The 22,233-nt window shown below is 38.2% G+C and overlaps 2 protein-coding genes across 2 annotated transcripts; both read right to left on the bottom strand.

Moving 5' to 3' along the window:
- Positions 1–1,372: 1,372 nt before the first annotated feature.
- LOC102704070 (probable LRR receptor-like serine/threonine-protein kinase At3g47570) lies at positions 1,373–4,670 on the bottom strand. The gene is made up of 2 exons (XM_006657025.3): positions 1,856–4,670; positions 1,373–1,740 (listed from the first exon to the last, which is right to left on the bottom strand). The coding sequence occupies exons 1-2, from the start codon at positions 4,653–4,655 to the stop codon at positions 1,388–1,390; spliced, it is 3,153 nt and encodes a 1,050-aa protein (XP_006657088.2). The 5' UTR covers positions 4,656–4,670; the 3' UTR covers positions 1,373–1,387.
- A 14,785-nt stretch (positions 4,671–19,455) lies between these two features.
- LOC102703789 (acetylserotonin O-methyltransferase 1-like) lies at positions 19,456–21,854 on the bottom strand. The gene is made up of 2 exons (XM_006657024.3): positions 21,036–21,854; positions 19,456–19,978 (listed from the first exon to the last, which is right to left on the bottom strand). The coding sequence occupies exons 1-2, from the start codon at positions 21,852–21,854 to the stop codon at positions 19,664–19,666; spliced, it is 1,134 nt and encodes a 377-aa protein (XP_006657087.1). The 3' UTR covers positions 19,456–19,663.
- Between the last annotated feature and the right edge of the window lie 379 nt (positions 21,855–22,233).

The raw sequence follows: 22,233 nt of genomic DNA, 5'->3' as shown, positions 1-22,233 counted from the left end.
GATCCCCGATTAGAGCAGTTATAATAACTGGCTATAAGCCAGCTATAAACATATTTTAAATAGATAAAAGAGGAGAGAAGAGACGTGAGCTACTAATTTGTAGTCAGCTGTACACGGGCTCCAAGACAAAATATGTGTTTGACATGTGAGACCTTGTATTAATGTTTTGTAGATAACTATTATATGAGTTGGCTATTAGATTGACTATAGATGAATTAGAGTTAGTAGTTGGCTATACTATTAAACTTGCTCTTAAAGCGACTACATAACAAGTGATGTAAGCATAAATATAATATGATAATTTTTAGAGTCGGTTTATATTACTTATTATACTCGTTCTATTTAATTAAGTATTTTGTATTATAAACTTAAAAAATAGATTAATTTAATTTAAAAAAGTTTTATATAATATATTTTTTAAAAAATATATCATTTAGAAGATAATAAAGAGGGATAGAGAGATTAGCATTGCGAACGCGTCGAGAGTCGAGACGAACAGAGCTGACTTGGGCCTGGACAGCGCAGGATCTCCAGGCGAGCGGCGAGCCCACGAGCACACGGCAGCACGGCAGTAGGAGATCGAGCGGCGGGGGATCCGTAGAGACAACGGGGGGCCATCTTGCGGCGGCGCGGCGCTCCATGGCAGCTGGGGCACCCACCGAGAGTACCAGGTACGCGCGCATTTTTTTTTTCCTCCATCGCGTTGTTGTTTTGACCGCGGCCGGATTAGGCTGCGGCCTGGGACGAGATCGATCCGTGCGGGATTTCTGCTATCTTCTGGATTCGAGTTCTAGTCCTGAATCCAACACGAATTTCATACATCTTGTGTAGGCATCTGGTTGGCTTTGGCTGGAAAAACCAATTGCCACTTACGTTTAATATGAGAATCATAGTGGACAGACGGACATTGCTTTCTGCAAATGTCATTAGCCAAACTGGACTATAGAAATTGGGGGAAAAAAACATAAGATGGTAGATTTATGCCTTAATGGTATTCTTCTTTGCATCAACCTCTGTTGCTAGCTACAATCTGACCAATATCTGCTTTTGCTAATTCTGGTATGCCGTCCTCCGCCGTCTACCCCTTCTGGTTTCCACTCACAGCTCTGCTTGCGGCCATGGTAGCTGCCTCTCTACACCTTCTCTAACGTTTTCAGAGTCATGTTTCAGAAAACAAAAACTTTAGATGTTTCAAGAAAGCAAAAGAATCATCCTTGTATTCACAAATGCAACATGTTACTATTTTTCTTCATTGAAGTTTAAGAGACAGTCTAAGGGGGAAAAAGACAAAACTAAAGTTTCATGGATGATCTATGCATTGAATAGACAGAAGCTTAATGGCAAGGGGCTGGAGCTCATGTCAACACTGCGATGTTTCTTTTTTTCTTCATTCACCATCGATCTTTGAGAATTCACGCTTGATTCTAAGGATCTCAGCACAGACTTGTCCCATTTCGCATCGGTCTTTGGGTGAAGCCATGGAGCAAGAGAGTCCTATCCTGACCAACGGAATAATGCAACTCTGCATCACTTCAGCAGCATCAATTTCATCTTGTAGCATGGTGTGATCAACAACCTTGAATATATCTTTGGGAAAGTCTCTAGCAACAAGTTCATGCAGGCTTGTACCGTCATTAAATATGTCATCAATTGGACTAATGCCTGTGACCATTTCTAAAAGAAGCACCCCGAAACTATAGACGTCACCCTTTGTTGATCTCTCTTCGCTCATGCCATACTCTGCATTTACATTGGAAAGATGTATTAAATAAATTAGCGAATAGGCATAGCGAATTGTTTTGCATAGGTCTAAGAGAAGGAAAAAGAACAACTTTGTTTAGAAAAGCTATCTCACCTGGTGGGATGTATCCGAAAGATCCTTTTAGACAACACAAACTTGTTAAACTTTCTTGATCTGAATTTGATCTGGTGCATAGAAATCTTGCTAAACCGAAGTCACTGACGTATGCAACCATGTCATGATCTAAAAGGATGTTGCTTGGCTTCAAGTCACAATGTACTAGTGGAGATTTACATCGGTTGTGAAGATAATCCAGAGCAAATGATATGTCTAAGGCTATATTAATTCTCTGGCTTAACGTTAGAAAAATTCTTTGACCATGATCATGTTCCTTCGGATGTAACCACATATCAAGGTTCCCATTTTGGATGTAATCAAACACTAAGGCCCTAAAATCTGCCCCTGTAGAATCCACTGAAGAGCACACAGTGATGACTTTGACAAGATTTCGATGGCGGACATTTCGTAGGGCTTCACACTCTGCATCAAAGCTCCTATGTGCTCCATATGTGCCAAGGTTAAAAATCTTGATGGCAACTTGGTCTTTTCGAAATTCCAGATTGCCCTTGTAAACTGTTCCAAATGATCCTGATCCAATCAAATTAACTGAGGAAAACCCTTTTGTGGACTTCACAATGTCATGATACGTAATCTTCTTCAGGTCCCCATTGAATTGTCGCGAATCTGGCTTTACTTGCATCCACTTTCTCGAATTTAGCTGCATTCTCTTTCTAGAACAAATCGTCAGAAAACATAAAATGGTGATAACAGCAACAACTGGTATAACTATCTTCAATGCTAGAACCAATGACTTGTGCACCCTTCCCCTGTCATCCAATGCTGAACAAAAAGGTATACCTTTCAATGGTACCCTTGCACATAAACGATCATTTCCTTCAACTGAGATCACACTAGCATCCAGAAGAACACCACCACTTGGAACTGATCCGTTAAAATTGTTGAAGGATAAATTAATATTAAGTAGAGACTTGAAGGAAGTGACGAACTCTGGAATTTTTCCAGACAACTGGTTATGAGAAACATCCAACTTCTTGATGCCTTCCAATTTCGCAAAAGATTCTGGAATAATTCCTTCAAGGAAATTACTTTGCAGCTCAAGAGATTCAAGAAACACACAGTCACCAAGAGTGGATGGGACGTTTCCAGACAACCTATTATTTGAGATGCTAAGTTTCTTTAGATTAATGAGATTGCCAACTTCTTGTGGTATTCCTCCAGTCAAGTAATTGTATGACAAATCCAAATGTTCAGAGAGAGAAAATATTTTAAAGATATCAATTGGTATAGTCCCATGAAGTGAGTTGTGAGCAAGGTTGAGTATCTTGAGTTGAGTGAAGTCATGTATACCTGCAGGTATGCTTCCACTCAAGTTATTTCCATCAAGATGCAGCTCATTCAGCTGAACAAGGTTGCCTATAGTAGCAGGGATTTGCCCAGACAGTTTGTTTTGCGCGAAGGACATGTCGACCATTTTGTGTAGAAATCCAATTGTTGCTGGTATATTACCAGCTAAATAATTGTAATCCATGTACAACATACTCAGACTCTTAAGATTGCCGATCCCTGGTGGTATAAGCCCATACATTTGGTTATTTCCTAACCACAAGTGTGTGAGACTGCTAGAAAGGTTAGCAATAGAACTTGGTAGGTTCCCTTGAAGATTATTCCCATCCAGCTTCAGTTCAGTCAATTTGGAGCAATTTGAGAGTGATGATACGAAGCTCCAGTCACCTGCTTCTAGCATATTCCATCCAATGTCGAGTTTCTTCAGATTCTGCAATGATCCAAAGAATGGTATGGGCCCAGTTAAGGTGTTATTAGCAATGGAAAGGCTCTGCAGTTGGGATGCATTAAGAAGCGAACTTGGGATTGAGCCACTCAATTTGTTATACATGAGGATTAACTTCTGAATATTTGGGAGTGTGTAGCCAATGTTTGAGGGTAATTCTCCCGTAAGGGAGTTGTTTGCGATTCCAAGATATATCAGTGATGATGCATTGAAGATAGATGGTGGAACTGGGCCGGATAAGTTGTTCATATTAACTTCCAGTCTCTCTAGTGTTGGAACATGACCTAAGATATCTGGGATGCTTCCAACTAAATTGTTCGATGCGAGAACAAGTTCAATTAGGGAGGAAATGTTTCCTAGTGAAGAAGGTATTGTTCCTGTGAGATTATTGTTTTGTAGATCAAGATATTTCATTTGCGGAGATATTGCAGTAATAGGTGGTATAGAACCAACAAAGTTATTCTGTTTGAGATCAAGATCAACCAGTGATGAACAATTGAATAGAGCCATTGGGATTTCTCCAGTAAGATAATTGCTCATGAGCTTTAGAACCTTCAAAGATGTGCTGCTTGCCAATGATTCTGGGATTCTCCCTGTGAGAGCATTCCTCCCAAGATTAACATATGTTAGTGAAAGGTTGCTTCCCAATGATTGTGGTATGTCACCAGAAAGCTGGTTTCTGGAGAGTTTAAGTGTTTGCAGCTTAGTTAGATCCCCAAAAGCAGAAGGGATGCTCCCATGGAGTTTGTTGTTGCTGAGGTCGATCTTCTGAAGCTCGGAACATGAAGTCAGTTGAGACGGGATGTTACCTTCAAAGGAGTTCATGCTGAAGTTGAGGATGCTGAGCTGGGTTAGGAAGCCAAGCTCGGATGGTATGCTGCCATGGAAGCTATTATTTGACAGTTGGAGCCTTGTAAGTTCAGTGAGGTTGGCAATACAAGGTGGTATGCTGCCTGTGATTCCTTCTGATGGGAGATCAAGTGCAATTACCCGGAGTGGGGATTGTGTACTGCAAGTGACCCCATGCCAGCTGCAGAATTCCATGGATGCATTGCTCCATGAGGCTAGAACTGCAGCTGAACCTGTGATCTGGGACTTGAAGCAAAGGAGGGCTTGCCGATCATTTTCAATTCTGCTGCTGATGACTAATGGTAGGAAGCCGATGAATTTCAACACATAAAGAAGCCGATGAAAGCCTGGAGAGGACATTGTTACTGCTGATTATAGATGTCTAAAGCAGCAACTGAATGCACTGCGAACTTGGAAGATCCATGCATGGATGCACGCTTTTATACATGATAAAGCTTCATTAATGTTCATCTGGTCTAACACCAACCTCTTCTGTTCTGCTTATTATTGGGAGTTGTTGCAGTTCTATTGTATAATAAGACGTAGGAAGACCTGCGACGAATGTGCCTAACAATAAGATATACCACTGGAACTTGACCTGGACCATCAGGTTTGCAAATAAAATAGTTGCCACTTGCTAGGATTCCATGGCGTGAGAACCCAGCTACAATATAGCCCTTTGATGAAGTACATGTAAAAATATGATCGCACACTATTTTATATGTTATAAATATTTGTGTAGATGTAAATAAATACCCCTATATTAATAAAAGGAAGGATTGATTGTTTTGTACAAAAAAATTATTAGCTTGACAAAAGAAGTTAAAATAGATGGAAAATATTGTAAATTATCAGAAACTTCTGCTGCTGCTTCTTTACGAAAGCTAATATCTAACAATTTGATCTAAATGGTAAAAACGAACAGTTGCAAATAGTTAGTCAATGATTTAGTGGGTTAATCTACTAGAACATTCAGGCTATGTTCTTTTGGTGATAAGGATGAAAGATGAAAGATTATCCAATTTTGTGATACGTGTTTAGTGGTATAAATGATAAATTAACTATTACAAAGTGAAAAATCTACTGTAGAAATATGAGATGATGAACTTCTCCATAGAATTTTTTTATAAACAATACACTGTTTATCAATTCATGAAAAGTGCCTGTAAAATCAAAGAAAAATTCTAGAACAATCAGATAAAAGAACGCAACTGTAGGTGGGTGGGTATTCTAGAGTATTGCATATTATAATGTGTTGTTGTTTTCTGTGGTAAGCTTTTTCTTGGAGGGTTAGTTAAATCTTAGGCCACTTTGAATCACAGGAATGAAAAAAACGGAAGAATAGGAAAAACATAGGATTCTGATAGGAATTTAAGTGTAAAACAGAGGATTGCATAATACAGGAAAAACATAAAAATAACCGTTTGATTGGACCACAGAAAAAACACAGGAATTTAAGGAGAGATAAAGACTCAAAGGATTTTTTTTGCATGAAGTTCTACCTCTTGTTAAATTTCCTCCAAAACTTATATGAGAAGAGGCATACCATAGGATTTCATAGGGTTCATTTGTTTGATTCAAATGACTTTGTAGGAAAATTCCTATAGGAATGAAATCCTCAAAAATTCGTATGAATTTCCTTTGAATCATAGGAGCCCGTAACAATATTACATATCTCGCGGTAGGTTCAACTAAAAAACCTTCAAATGCTAGTTTTAATGTTTTTGATAAGCAGTGGTAGAAAATTGAAGAAAAACATTTCTATGGATTTTTGGCTTTATACTTATCACAGTACTGGAGAACGGATGTTCGCTTTTAAGATCAGACGTCAACTAAAATATAGCTATCTAGTATAGTTTTAAAGAAATTAAGGATTAGGATCAAATGTCTAAAATGCTTCCCAAATTACCACTTAGTATTGGTGGGTGGTTTACTGGTTTAGTAAGGGGTATTATATATTGAACCGAGTAAATTTTTTAATTTGTGAACTGGTGGTTGGTAAGAAGGTAGAAGTTCATGTATTTTGGGATAACATTTAAACTCCAGAAGTTTGTTCATTTTGGAACTGGGGAGTAATTCCTAAGGGCTATCAGAACAAGTACAATAATACTTACTAACTATCAGTCATATTTTCGTTATTTTCGTTTCTGCTTATCTTTATAAGACAAAATTTTAATTTTAATATTAAATTCAGAGGGATTTTTTTTCGTTTCTGCTTATGTGATGAGCCTAGATAGGGACAACAGGGGAGGTAATATGGAGGTGGTTGAAGAGGGAGGGGAAAAAAATGCAGGCTTCAAGTTGGGGTTTTTGTATTTCTCACTTTTTTTATTTTAAGGATGGATCGATCTGTGGCTATGTGCCAATGTAGCATGGTGGAAACTTAAATGCATGTGCAGTTGAGTCACTAACAAGGTGAGCCCCATCTTGCTATGGCCCACATCTGCACAAGAAGCCTCATCCGATCCGAACAGATCATTGGCGATTGATTTTCCGACCAATTTTGGACTGTAAGACAATTTCGGAACATAATCTACTCCCAGTTGTATCAAAGTCATCGTTAAATTATCAAAGTCATTGTTAAATAATTAAATCAATAAATATAAGAAAATCTTAATCGTAACAAGACTGTTTCCCAACAAATATAAAAATGATGATATTTCTAACAGTTTTCATCTCTAGTGAGCCATATGAATATTTTGGTATGCTTCAGCAGTGGCCTAAATAAACGGTATGACGTTGTAGCTTTAACTTTATTGCATGCATGCATGCTTAAATTTAGAAAGGGTAATTATGACAATTGGTAACTTCGTTTTCTATATTCGTTGAAAGGTAGATAATGGTACCTACTCTGTGATTTTTTTAGATTACCCCTTGAACTTCTTAACATCAAGAAACAATCAAATACCAAAGAATAACTACATATAAAATCAAGTTAGCTTGGGTAACACATTTCATGAAAATTATACTTTTATTTATTTTAGATAATATTGTACTATATTTTTTTCATCCGTAGCAAAGCATGGGCGTTAAGCTAGTATGCTGTAATTTTCTGATTTGAAATAATATATATATATATTACTGATAAAGAAAATAAAAATTCATTGGCTATAATTTATTGTTTGCTCTTAGGCACCTTAAAAGAACTCTTAATCTCTAATATTCTTACAAATGCTCGTACAAAAAAATACTTATTTTGCAAACATCATAAGTTTTGGGGGCGAAGTAGTTAGTGATTACTCGGTCCAGCCTAAGTTAATAGCTATTGGTTTGTGAATCAAACTCATCCCCATCCAAACAAAAACGCATTGTCATAAACAAAGACAAAATTCTTATTTGATAGTCTGACTAGGAAATTTGATCGCATTTGCGCGTCGGACGAGGGCAGAAATTTAATTAACCAATCCTGCATGTAGGCATAATGCATTGCATTGACCATTTGACTCAGCAGGGAGACGAATACTTTTGACCGACCACGTGTTGTTTTTGAACGCCTCCTAAGGTTGACGACATTCTTGACTTGGAGTCAAAGTATAGTTAATGTTTTCCAAAAAAAAATTAAGCAAGGTGAATCACGGAATATAACCAAATACTTTCTCCGGTTAGTTTGTTTTACGCCGCTGACTCTTTAATCTATATTTGACACTTTGTCTTATTAAAAAAATTTATCCATATATACAAAATTATAAATTATACTTTAAGTTACTTTAGTAATAAATTAAATCATAATAAAATAGCCAATAAATATATAAAATTATAAATCATAAGTTACTTTACTAATAAATCAAATTATAATAAAATAGTCAATAATTATATATTTTTTTAATAATACGAAGGGTCAAACGTAGATCAAACAAAAAAAAATGGAGAAAGTATCAGACAAGAAAATTTGGCACCATTTATTCATTTAGTGACCTAAAACTTCAGTTTCTTGGCAATAACTTCAGACTAAAAATATCAAAACTAAACGAAAGGACGATGCTTGTATATGCAGGGATATTCTCACGCACATATACGACACGGGGAACAATGTTCTACCGTTCTTTAAAGGTTGTCCGGGAATACTTAATACCCATATTTTTTAAATTAACCTATTGATGTATTGTTAATCTATATATGCTCCTATAAAAAGGAGCGGTGGTGATGGGTGATGATGAATCTGCCACCTATCTGACCACCAACTCCTGTTAAAGGTGGCAATAGGAACCCATTACCCGATACCCAACGGGTATTTACCCTATTAGGGTGGCTAAATAGATTAGATTTTATACCGACGGATATCTTAGTGAGAAATTTTTATACCCGATAGGTAATTGGGTTTGAGTATAAGTAGTTAGTATCCATACCCATCACCCAATAGGTATCCACTAAAAATAAATAAAAATAAATTATATCATTTACCCATAAAAATTCGACCCAACGTAAAAAAACTCTAATTATGTGGTAAACTATTCGCCAACTACTTTTGCGGTACTCATTGTTTATTGCTAAATTATAGCACAAGACTACAATTGATATTGATCTTGGATTGTTATTTTTATTATATTGTAGGTAATAATTGGGTGTGGATTACCCGTGGGTAAAAAATACCCACGTGAATATGGGTATGAGAAAAAATTATACCATGAATATAAATGGATAATTCAGTGGGTGAAATTTTATTTCGTGGAGGTGGGTACGAGGTCGTAGTATTCATTGGCTATCTACCCATTGCCACCTTTAACTCCCGTCATATTTTTTGAAAGGAAAAATTACTAAGACTTATATATCAAACTATTTTTTATTAGCTCTAATTTAATAACATGCTAATAATATTTTTTAATAAAATCTTATTGTAACGCACGAGCAATATGCCGATTTCTGAAACTGCTGCTGAGTGAATATTTGCCATACAGCCTGTCAACCAAATACATCCACACAAAAGTTGCTCATGTATGGTTATGTTGCTCGGGATTCCACGCTGAGTTGAGTAGCATGTGCCAATGGGCTGGTGTGGTCCTAGTTATGGTTCTATCATTTCTTTAATCGCCATGGTGGACATCCTTAACCCATGACCCACATTGACCTATTTCTATCAATCTGATTTGAAGTTATTTTGAATGTATTTTTGAAATTTAAATACATTCTTGTAGTTTTTATGGAGTTTTTATAATAAATTTTTATATAAAAACTTTTAGTAAAAAATCACAATTAAACTTTTTATACACAAGAATTCCTCTGGAAAGTTTTCTAATGAAATGTTTTTTCTTTTAAATTTCTTTGGAAATTTGTATAAAAATCTTTACAAATGAAAGTTCATAGTTTGTATATTGTATATATTTCATGATGTCCATCTATATCTTTTTTTTTTAAATAGATGAACAAATAATAGTTGCACTGATTTTCCTTTTTTTTTGTTTTTCTTTGAGATAGAGAAATGGATGTAGTAATGAACAAAGGGAAATGGCTTCACGTAACATAAAGAACATGTCGTATTAATGGCCATGGCAACTCTTGATGGCTTGGGTAGTAGAGGCCCCCGTGAATTTTTTTTTCTTGATTTAGTCATATATAGTTGATTATTTGATTGATAATTCTTTTTAAGAAAGGCAATTCCGGAATAAATAGTAATAATATCCATTGAAGTATAATTAGTAGCAGAGCACAGATAATCATTGGCATGTGCCAATGCTGACAATTCATTTACCTTTTTTTCGGGTCCTTTCTACGATGATATGCATAAAAATACCACATTGGAAATCGAAGGAGAGCAGGTAGGATACAATGTTCTGACTATAAGCATGATTGTCACCTCTCTACCAGGTTTTTTCAAGCTATAACTGTATAAGTTTCTAATATTATGATAGTACTTACCAAAGCAAATTTGTGCGTGCTATTTTTAAACTATGAATTTAACAAATTATTGATGTTCAAAGCTTTTTTAACCAAATCTTGTCCCAAAAATGTGTTTATGCCTGTATACAAAGAGTCAATTTTATACATTAAAACAGTTATGTAGGTTTTTGTGTAACCTGTAAATTCTTTCTTTTCAATATAATTTAAGTGCAGAGACATCCTTTGCTGTGTTTTTGCTCAAAAAATGGTTGCATAGTCCAAGGTTTTATTGCTGATGCATCATGACTAATTGAACAGTTTTGAGAGCAACCGTTTTGGCTTTATAGTGAAATTCAGCTGTGTTATTTGGATTCAGCTGCCTAACTTTCACCTGCTCCCCTGTATATTATTTTGACCGGTCTGCATGGATTATTCAGCATAATAGCTGCTGAAGTCTACATAATTTCATACTCCGTCCAATTAAATAATTATATCCGTTTTGGAATTAACTAAGAACTTTAACTATTAATAAATTTTAAAGTATTTAGTTTAAAAACACTATGTCAACATGAATGTATGAATCTTGAACTTAAAGTACTTTAATAAAAGTAAACATATATTTATGTTTTGTATATATTATAATATAAATCATAATCATAAATAGGTTTCGGAGATTGTATTTCGTGGTCCAAAACGACTAGAATTATCTAACTAGAGAGGACTAAGAAATTGCCGTACTATAAAGTTGCCTGACACCAAGTAGATGGGGTTCATGAGTGCTAGGGTATTCACGGTAGAAGCTACTCCTACGAGTAGAGAGGACTAAGAAATTGCCATCCTATGAAGTTGCCTGATACCAAGTAGATGGGGTTTATGAGTGCTTAGGGTATTCACGGTAGAAGCTACTCCTACAAGTGGTATCAGAATGCCACGTAGGCTAAAATCCCAAGCTCAAAATTTTTCATATGGAAGATCCAATGTGGCTTTATGAGTGACTCTTATTTTTCATATCAACTCTTAACAATTTAGATTTCAGTCTGCATATTAATTCAATTTAGATGAAAGCACAAACTTTTACTATAAATCTATAAATTATTATAAAATACCCTCTTGATCCTATCTCTCCATTCCCCTCACTCTCACTCACAGTTATGACTAGGGATGAAAACAGTTCAGAATCTTTCTAGATTCTGGACCAGTTTTCGGAAACGGAAATCATCGGACGGAATTTTTTCGAAGTTTATCGATAACGGAAACGGATTCAGAATTTTTTTTCTTGGAAATGGAAACGGCTATGGTAAGGGCTCTATCCATTGGAAATCAGAAATGGTCGGAAATTTGCCGGAATTTTTCTCGGAAACTTTCCAGAATTTTTCTACAGGCCTATATGGCATAAATCCAAAATATATGTCCAAATAGCCCAGCCCACTTCAGCAAGTTAGCCTTAAGTCCTTAATCAAAACATATATACAAACACTTTACTCTGTGATTTGTTCTTTACTATAATAATTTATAAATTTGGTCTTTATTTGGTATTTAGACAATCATTAAGAAAGTGACCTATGAACTTGGTTGTAATGATAAAAGGTGGTATGGTTAGTTGCTAATGTTTGAAATTTTTGATCTACTGTTTTAAATGAAATTGAAACCTCGGTTTGAGAGTTTTTATATTGTGATAAATTTCCGTTACCGTATCCGCTCCGATTCGAATCCGCTCCATTTTTGTATTCGATAATATTCGATTCTGTTTTCGTATCCGAGTTTTCCGATTTCGATTCCGATTCCAAAAGAGATATAGAAACGAAAACGGTAAAGTTTATCTTCAGCCGTTTTGGAGACGTTTTCATCCATAGTTATGGCTGTTGCTCCTCTCTGTCTAGCCACCCGCCACTATACTAGCTCACAACCCAGCCACCATCTGCCCTCCGCCGCACCACACCTCTCCCTAGCCGGCGCTCATCCTCTCCTCCCCCGATCAACTCGATCTCTTCCCTCGGCAGCACAATGAGGGAGATGACAAGATGGTCAGCAGCACGGATCTGGCGGAGGGACGAGCTCAAACTTTTCTCCCTTCTCCGAACATCGGATCCATCCTCGATCTCATGAATTCCATTTCAAGCTCACCAACATCCTTTTCTCCATTCCTCCTCACCGGGAGAACGCATCAACAACTGGCGTGGGATGTGCTCCTAACTGGCGTGGCATTGCGAATCAACGTGGATCAGGCGATGACCGATGCTGACCCGCTTCTCCTCCAACCACTGTGGCTAGATCGAGGCAGCTCCAACGGCGGGGCATGCAGATCGGGCAATAGCGCAGGGTGACATGACTCGAAGAATCTTTTTCTACTTACTTTTTTCTATAAGGGTATTTTAGCCGGCTTCTATATCCGGTTATATATATATATATATATGCAGTTTTTTTTAATTTAGGTTTAGCCAAGTAAGAAACATAGCACCTCAAATAATCCTATCTGAAATTTATACTCCTATGAAGATTTGAACTAAGACCATAAATATTACTCAGGTCACTGCAACCGTTAAGGCTACGTGCCCTTTCACATGATACAAAGAGTCTAGAGGGCACAAACTGAGGTGTGAGGTGGAGCCTAGACCACACACTCTCTTTGCCTATGAGCATGCATGGTGCGTTGTTCATGCCCTTTGATTGATCGATTATAATCTGCGGCCTTTGTGTTACATTGACCCCGACAGCAACGAGTCATAAACTAGTAGAGAAAACCAACCCCACGACTGCGACGACTCACCGATAATTAAGATACAATAATATTCAGTCCAACATCAGTAGCACTAGCAAGCAATTCGACAGCTCGATCTACTGCTCAACACACCCCTGCCTATAAATACCCCTGTAAAATGAAGAGGCAGCACCCACAGCAGCAAGCGCTCATCGATCACCCGACTATATATCTTGATCGAAAAGGCGATCGAGCTTGTGCCTAGACACGGTAGGTAGCAGCTAGCTGCGACTCCTCTGCAAAATCAAGCGCATTCGCCGTGCGAAATGATGCTCCGTTGTTTCACCTTCGCGACGACGCCGTCCCTCCGCGGCGCCGCGCCGCCGCTGCGGCGGCTCCGGGCGGCGCCGCCTGTCGCCGTCGCAGGCGCCCCGCGTAAACTGTCGTCTCTGGGTCGGGGCGCCTCGGAACCCATGAAAATAAACGACGCTTCGGAGAAGATCTATCAGACGGATTCTAAACCGCGGTCGACTGAGGGAGGAGATAACAGTAAACATGACCGGGATAAGTCAACTCCACAGAGTGAGTTCTATACGATATATTCATTCAGATTTTTTTTATTCGACGGCGTTGATTTTTATATCATATATGTATTTAACTATTTTTCTTATTAACAAAATCATATAATTATTAATTATTTTGTTATAATTTAATTTATTACTAAAGAAATTTTAAAAATGAATTATAATTTTGTATGTTTTCACAAGAAAATTAAATATGGCAAATGGTCAAATACAGATATAAAAGTCAATGATGTTAAATAAAAAAATGAAAAGAGTACGTGTATATATAAAATATCGTTCCTCATATATATATATATATATATATATATATATATATATATATATATATATATATATATATATATATATATATATATATATATATATATATATATATATATATATATATATATATATATACTGCATCCGTCCCATAATAACCTTATTTTCGTTTTTCTGTGTCTAACGTTTGACCGTTCGTCTTATTTGAAATTCCTAGATATTATTTTGTTACAGTGTTAACAGAGCTATTCTAACTGAGAACCTCGTACGGCACAGGAGGACTGGAGCAAAAGCAATCCACCACGGGGAAGCAGCAGCGCGACAAAATGTAAGACGTCATCTGCCCGGCCACCACTACTACGTATGGCTGGTGTCACTAATTAAGAGCCTATGGCGCCTCTCTTCATTTAATTATCCCATAATATCTACTACTTAATTACGTTCTGCAAGATGAATAACTTACGTCCTGTTCTACAGGAATGTAATATGCAGCATTGTACGAAGTGTTATAAAATGTACTTGTTGAAATAGAAGTTGTTATATAATAGGTATCCCCATGTAATTTCAATTAATCCTAAATAATATATATGATGGCATGTTGCTGCACGTTTTATATGGCTGGTTGTTAAATACTACTCTCTCTGGTTTTTTTTGTCTGACGCCGTTAACTTTTTAATTCACGTTTCATCCTTCGTCTTATTCAAAAATTTTGTTCAAATATACAAAATTATAAATTATACTTAAAATTACTTTAGTAATAACTTAAATTATAATAGAAAAGTTAATAATTATATAAATTTTTTGAATAAGACAAAGGGTTAAACGTAGATCAAAAAATCAACAGCGTGAAAAAAATCGGAGGGAGTACCTCTGATATATCGTACATGTACATATATATAATCGAATACATTATATATATGGCAAGATTGTATGTTTTGGATGGATGACAAACAAACTATATTATATTACTAGAAAAATATAAAAAAATATATGTGCTTTGCAACGGGCTCATATAAAATTTTAAAGCATGAAAAGTTGATCGAGGTTGATGGCTGCAGTCACAAATTAAAAGAGTACATGTACATCACTTAAAATAGTACATCATTCCAGCCAACCGAGAATATGAAAAAAATGCTGACATCCGTTTGATGTGAATTTACCATAAGCTGCAAATGAATTGATAGCTCTAATGCATTATCATAATCTGAGCACAACGAAGTTGCATATCTCCGTTGATGGGAACTGAAATTTTATTAAGAACACGCACGCATATTGTAAAAAAGATATCCAAGGTTAATTTGAAGGAAACTCTAACTAATACTCTATCCGTCCCTAAATGTTATACACGTTCAACTTACCACGGTAACCGTCCCGCGGAGGCTAGGTATGGTATATACCGCGGTTTTGAGTTTAAATTTAAGTAGAATTTAAAATTTTTGAGGAAATTTAATGGAAAAAATATATGTTGTATAGGTTGATATATAATATAGTTTTATCAAAGAAATTTATGAAAAAGGTGTATTTTCGGCGTAATTAAAAATCATAACAAAAAATTTCGGAGGAAAAAAATAAAAAAATAGCCTATTTCAAATAACATTTGGCAAGAAGAATGGTTAATAATATTTTGTTGTTGAGTCATTACTAATTTGCACTAGACACACGTAGTACATAATGTTGAAATACAAATATACAATGATGGATATAGGGAAAATATATATGGAGAAAAATTATATGTACATGTTAGTACATATATAATAGTTTTGTTCGTAATAATGGGTAGTACGTATATTTGTGACACAATAATTAAAATAAAGTTGTTGTTACTCGTTACTGATGTGAATTATTTGGTGAAGTATGATATGACAGTGTATGTTGCAATGTCAAGAATTTAGAAAATATGATGTCAAAATTTTCTTGTTTTCCTATAACATGTCCTAAATGTCACAAATATAGTCACAAAATATTTTTCTTACTTTTCGATATTCTTTTGGATTTTTTCAAGTTTTTTTTGTATTTGACATCTCACAATTTTTTAAATATTCTTCTCCCTGCGGTTTTCTCACGGTAACCAATGTTTTCGCAGCCGAACCGTGGGGTTTTGCACGGTTTCCACTATTCTGAAATAAGCGTGCTCCCAATCTAAGCCTAAAACTTACGTAAATCTGAGTACACAGTGCGCACTCCCAATCTCATTTAGCGGGAAAACGATCGCACCTGAAAATTCCCTGGCGCCTTTTTTTTTTTTCTCGCGCCGAACTTGCGCCATCTCCGCCGAAGATCGTCGCCGTCGATTCTGCCCCATCGCTGAAGTTCGTCGCCGGCGCCGTCCCATCCGGCGCCGCTCGCTCCGCTGAACGCCAACGACGGCGGCGCCCTCTCTGCAACAGCCCGCCGCCGGCGCTACCCTCTCCAGCGCACCCCGCGACCATCGGCGCCGCCCCCTCCACTGCCGACCGCAGCCCGCTCGCTGAAGGCCGTGGCCGCCGGCGCCACCCCTTCCATCGCAGCCTGTCGCCGGCGCTGGCTGTTCCGCTGAAGACCATCGCCGCCGAGCGTTCCTCTGTCTGCTCCAGGTTGTTTTTCTAGAGTATAAGCGTGAGTGAGATTGAGAAATGGGAGCATAGGGAGAGAGAACGAACTGGATGATTCTTTAATCTTTTTAACATGCTTCTGCTTTTGTAGGTTAGATAATTAATTAAGAAGGGAAGGAGAAAGAATAGAGCAACGTGGCAGTCAGAAAAACGAAAAATACCGTACACAGCAATGGCGGACAGCAGGTGGCGGCGACGTCGTAGTAGACAGGGGCGGCGACGTTAAAGAAAAAAGAGAACGAACGATCTGACTTGATTTTTAGATTGCTATCGGAGTAGAGGTATTTTTTAGACCCACTATTTTTTAAAGGCCTTCAATACAGGATTTTTAGGATTTAATTTTTAGCCTTCTATTGGAGATGCTCTAACTAATCCATGCCATTGGGTCTAATATTTTTTTTACCAAGGTAATAGCCGGTAATGTAAAATATAGAAGGATATAACATAGGGTTATATTCGTAAAAAATCGTTGGGGTCATCAGACCCCGATACCTGACGTAGCGTCGCTCCTGCTCAAACCGTGCGATAAATCACCTAAAACCGTGCAGTTTAGATGCCTAAAGCTGTGAAGAACCCACGGAGACCATGAAGTTTGAATTTATTTTCTTAAAAACAATAAATTTGTCCTAGTTTTTATGGTTTACACGGCTACGATAGTGACAACCGCGCTACTGACTCACGGTGATAACAGATATGTCATGTCACTAGTCTCATATCTCCGGTTAAGGTTTTCCAAACCCTATCATTGTTCATAGAAATAACTACCACTCTAATGATTGGTATAACAGATATGTCACTAACCTCATATATCATATATATATAAAAATATGAGTAATTTTATAGTCGTTAAATAGGTAGCAAGAGGTAATAAAATTATAGTGCAAAATTTGGTAGCTGCGACCAGCCCGACCAGTGCTGTTACTGCCGCACGCGCCCGCGCGAGCGAGAGAGAATGGTGGCTGGCTAGCGTAGGAGAGGCGGAGAATCAAGCCCCAATCCCCATGCGTCAGGGCTCCTCCCTCCACCGCAACGGCTACCGCGTGCCCGCCGGCGAGGAGACGACGGGAGTACCTGGTACGAGCGTGTTTTGCATATCCCTATCTCGGTTGTCTCAGCGGGTTGGGCTCCGATCCGAGCAGTTCGAGATCAAACCGTGCGTAGGCTTCTGCCGTCGCATTTTGTTCTGATTAGGCGAATTTTGTGTGTGGATTGCATGTTTAGTCCCCAAATCTGACCCAGTTCATCTTCTGAAAGGCACCTTGCTTTGCGAAATTGCTCCATTTGGGTAGATCTCTACCCGCTCCCACTTGAAATGGCAGGAACTGCAAATGCCCAAATGAATGCTACTTTCTGCAAATGTCACAAACCCAGATGGATAATGGGAACAAAAAATAAGGCTGTACATTAGTGTTCGTTCCTCTCTACATTAAGGTCTCTTGTTATCTACTTCAATTCTGGCAAATACTACTATCTATTTACTTTAGTATGCTTATTTGAGGCCGCATGCTGCAAATCATAGTTTTAAGGATCCGTGGACCATGTCCAACTCAACAGCAGGGGGGAGTTGCATCTATTTCATCTTGTAGCATGGTGGGATTAATTAAATTGTAGTTGTTTTTGGCATATTCGCCAGCAACGAGCTCACGCAGACTTGTGCCATCATTGAAAATTTCATCCGTTGGGCTAATACCTGTTATCATTTCTAATAGAAGCACACCAAAACTATAAACGTCACCCTTTGTTGTTGATCTTTCTTAGCTCATGCCATATTCTTCATTTACATTAAGAATTGTATAAAAGTAGAGAATAAGCACAATATGTGCATCTGGACATGTTCTTAGAAAAAGAACAAGCTAGAAAAAAAGAAGGTTTCTCACATGGTGGGATGTATCCAACTGATCCTTTTAGGAAACCCAAACTTGTTACACTCTCTAGTTCTGAGTTTGATTTGGTGCATAGAAATCTTGCTCAACCAAAGTCACTGACGTATGCAACCATGTCAACATCCAAAACATTTTACTTTCCATAAATTTAAAAACCTAAAATTAAGATGGTTAATTGTGTTCTTGTATGCATGTATCAGAATCTTGTGTCCATGTTAGTCTGTGACAAGCCTGGAAATCTATGCAGCACAGCAACAGGCCCCTATCTAGGGTTGAAAGTGATTCGGATAATTTCCACCCGACCGGATCGTTTTTCGGATTTGGATTTTTTTTTATACGGAAACGAATACGGTACGGGTGATATCCGTCGGATAGTATCCGGATTTTTTTCTGGATATCCGGACCTATGCATTAACCATTCAATCAAATCAGTTCGACCTAAAGAAGTTCATTCCAACGGCCAAACTAGTGTTAACCTTAGCTGGTTCTGATTAACTAGTTTCAAGTAGTCTAGGCATCCACGACCATATAACCGCAATGGATATTTCTTTTTATGGTATTAGTAATTACTTATATTTAAAAATGTTGATAAGTTATATACTTATATTAAAAAGTAACAAGCTATATTTCTTCAATGATATGTGAAGCTTAGTTTAAGAGGTTTTTATGTTCCGATTAATATTTGTCACCGTATTCGTTTCGATCCGTATTCACTCCGTATTTGTATTCAATAATATTCGATTCCGTTTTCATATCCGAGTTTCCGATTCCGATTTTAATTCTGAAAAAAATATGAAAACGAATATGATAGAGCTAGTTTCCGACCGTATTCGATCCGTTTTTATCCCTACCCTATCCATGTACGTTAGTCTGTTACAAGGATTAGCTTCTTGTTCCCATCAGCATTCAGCTCAGTAACATTCTCCCATTTTGTCACCACATGGGTAATGATTTGCTTTCTCTTCACCACACATACATCGCAGCATCAATCTATTAAAATGGAAGACATTTTTCCATAAATTCCATTTAGCTGAACATAATATTAAATTCCATTACAAACTAGCATTCAAGCTAGTTTCACACGTACATGACATACATTTATAACAGAACAAACATAACAATAACAACAATAGATGCATGCTACGAGGCAGCTGCAATCTTGTTCAGAGCAGAGTTAACACCAAAAATAATTTATTGGTAAAACGCTTACATCTAGTTATTGGCAAATCAAAAGTGAAAAGCAGAATTAAGTTTCAAAATTCAAATTTTAGCTGCGGCTATAGTTAAGCCAACAAGTAGATGATGAGAGCCACTGCTCTACACCAACATGTTTTCGGCCTGCTGTATGATAAATGATAATTCACCGAGTGTATTATTCGTTCATGCATGGGTAGATCTCAATTAATGAGAAAGGACCCACTACTGGCATGATTTTGTAGTCTTCACTGAATCCAGCAGCAGTGAAGATCTTCTTCAGTTCATTTTCATCTCGTTCCTTTCCATTGATGTACATCATGAACATGTTCTGTATGGCTTCCATCTCCTTGATTTTGCTGGCCTGTGGCCCAGATCCTCTCACCATTTCCATGATTATCACCTTTCCTCCAGCTTTTCTCTCTGGGATGGCTTCCTTGCAACGCTCAAGTATCTTGACGCAATCATCATCACTCCAATCATGCAAAATGCTCTAAACAGATGTAGAGAAATTCTTAGAAAGGGAAAAGGATGTCCTTGAAGAAACAAACAGAGAAACAACTTAACTGTTAGCTCTTGGCATTCAAGTCTTGACCCAAAATATAACTACCTCTACTCCCACATTCTCTTTTCAACCATTAACCACGACTAAATTACTCACTCACTTTCTCTTATCAACTAGACGACCATAATTTTTTTCTATTAAATTTCGCAAGGGGGTATCACGTCTAAATTAACATCTGAGAGTATAAAGTACTAGGGCCGTGTTCGGTAGGAGAGAAATGAGGGTAAGTTATCTGACACGGAAAGCATAAGTAATAAGTTAGTATATTATTAATTAATTATTAACTATAAAAAAATAAAATATAGATTAATATGATATTTTAAAACAACTTAGTTATAAAAAGTTTTTGTAAAAAACATACCGTTTAGCAATTTAGAAAGCGTGCGTGTGAAAAACAAGGGAATGTGGATAAGAAGTTGAAACAGCTGAACACAGCCTACATATCTATATTTGTGTGCACATGTATATCCATCATGTATCTCCCCAATTATTATACAGCATGTACTTATGCTTATCTGGATTATAATTTTTTGTTATCTACAGGTGCTATCAACCAATGTATTCCCTCCGTTTCACGTTATAAGATTTTCTGGTATGTTCTAGATTCCTTTATGATTATATATGCTAATAATCTACACATATATTATACAAGACATATATATATATTAAGACATAGATGAATCTAGGTAAAGCTAGAAAGTCTTATAACCTAAAATGGAGGGAATATATTATAACATGGTTTGTTACACCTAACCCGTCCCTACAGTATTTATTAGATGGTATATATGTGTGTACGTAGGGTGTCTGTGCATGTGGACTGCTATGATCATCTAATAAAATCATATTAGTTAATGGATATTGATCGAATTGTTGCAATAAGTAATGAATAAATAAGAAAAAAAATTCAATGCTAACGAAAATCATTAATTGATGAGAATTGAAGTAACTACAAACACAATATGTATATATATGGTATGAATTGTACCTTGAGTACAACAGCATCTGCAGGTGGAATGGACTCAAACATGTTGCCGGGGATGTATTGCACCTTGCCATCGCCGGCGGGGGCCTGGCCGACGACGTGGGGAAGGTCAAGGACGCTGCACTTGATGTGCGGGAACTCCCGCGCAATCACCTGCATGATCACGCCATGGCCGCCCCCGACGTCGACCACCGAGCTCAGCCCGCTGAACACATGGCGCTTGTCCGCCAGAACGATCTGGATGAAGACGTAGCTGTCGGCTACCATGGAGCTGTTGATGACGCTGTTCAGCGCCGAGTTCCTGCCCGCCATCTCCCACTGGGAGCAGCCGTGCGCCGCCTCGAACAGCGACGACGTCCCGCCGCCGGCGCCGGCAGCCGCCGCCGCTGGAGGCTCGCTCCTGAACCAGTCCGGCATGCTGAAGAAGGAGGAGACGACGAGAGGGTCCACCAGGAACTGCACCATCGGCGACAGGTTGTGCGAGCCGACGACGAAGCGCCCGGCCGTGGTGAGCCCGTACACGACGGTGCCTTCGCCATCGTCGCCGCCGGCGCCCGTGGAGCTGGTGAAGATGCCCGTCGTGCTGAGCAGGTCCATCAGACGCCGGAGGTCGGAGACCTTGGCGGGGTGCACGGCGGCGTCGGCGGTGACGTCGGCGAGGGTGGCGGCTCCGCCGCGGCGGTGGATGGCGTCGGGGATGCCGAGATCGACGGCGCATTTCAGCGCCGTCGACTTGACATAGGCCAGCGCATGGTGATGGAACACGCCGAGGGCGACGAGCAACTCCTGGGGGCTCACTTCGGCCAGCAGCTTAAGCGCCATACTGCTAGTGCTAGTAAGTTAATAACACTGCTGATTAACTTAAACCTGCAGCTCAATTCAGTGCAAAGCTTTATGTGTGTTTCCTTGGCCTTGCTTGTGATCAATGCATTTTATAGACGACGGTGCGACTAAAAAAAATAGCTACCCAGGGAGATCGAGATCCGCAGCTAGCCAAACATGCGTGCCACTCCACGAGCACTCCACTGATCTCCTCCCTCCCGGTATAACCATGTCTATATTATTGTATTCTGCACGTAATCTCCGAGGATCTCGGGGAACACCACTACGACTTTAGGTTCAGCAATGTTGCCACTAGTGCGGTGCAGATACCATGCATCGATCGTTAGCGCAGGTTAATTTAAACGGATTTGTTTCAGTC

The sequence above is a fragment of the Oryza brachyantha genome, chromosome 6 (assembly GCF_000231095.2).
Source record: "Oryza brachyantha chromosome 6, ObraRS2, whole genome shotgun sequence".
Lineage (NCBI taxonomy): Eukaryota > Viridiplantae > Streptophyta > Magnoliopsida > Poales > Poaceae > Oryza > Oryza brachyantha.
Note: the sequence above shows the minus strand (reverse complement) of the source record. Positions and strands in the feature narration are given on the sequence as shown.

Bases quoted from the DNA above. Each gene is read 5' to 3' on its own strand.
- LOC102704070 (XM_006657025.3), bottom strand. From the start codon at position 4,655: ATGGAATTCTGCAGCTGGCATGGGGTCACTTGCAGTACACAATCCCCA. The intron at 1,741-1,855 runs GTGAGATAGCTT...ATGTAAATGCAG, and splicing joins TTTCGGATACATCCCACCAG to AGTATGGCATGAGCGAAGAG.
- LOC102703789 (XM_006657024.3), bottom strand. From the start codon at position 21,854: ATGGCGCTTAAGCTGCTGGCCGAAGTGAGCCCCCAGGAGTTGCTCGTC. The intron at 19,979-21,035 runs GTACAATTCATA...ACATCTGTTTAG, and splicing joins CAGATGCTGTTGTACTCAAG to AGCATTTTGCATGATTGGAG.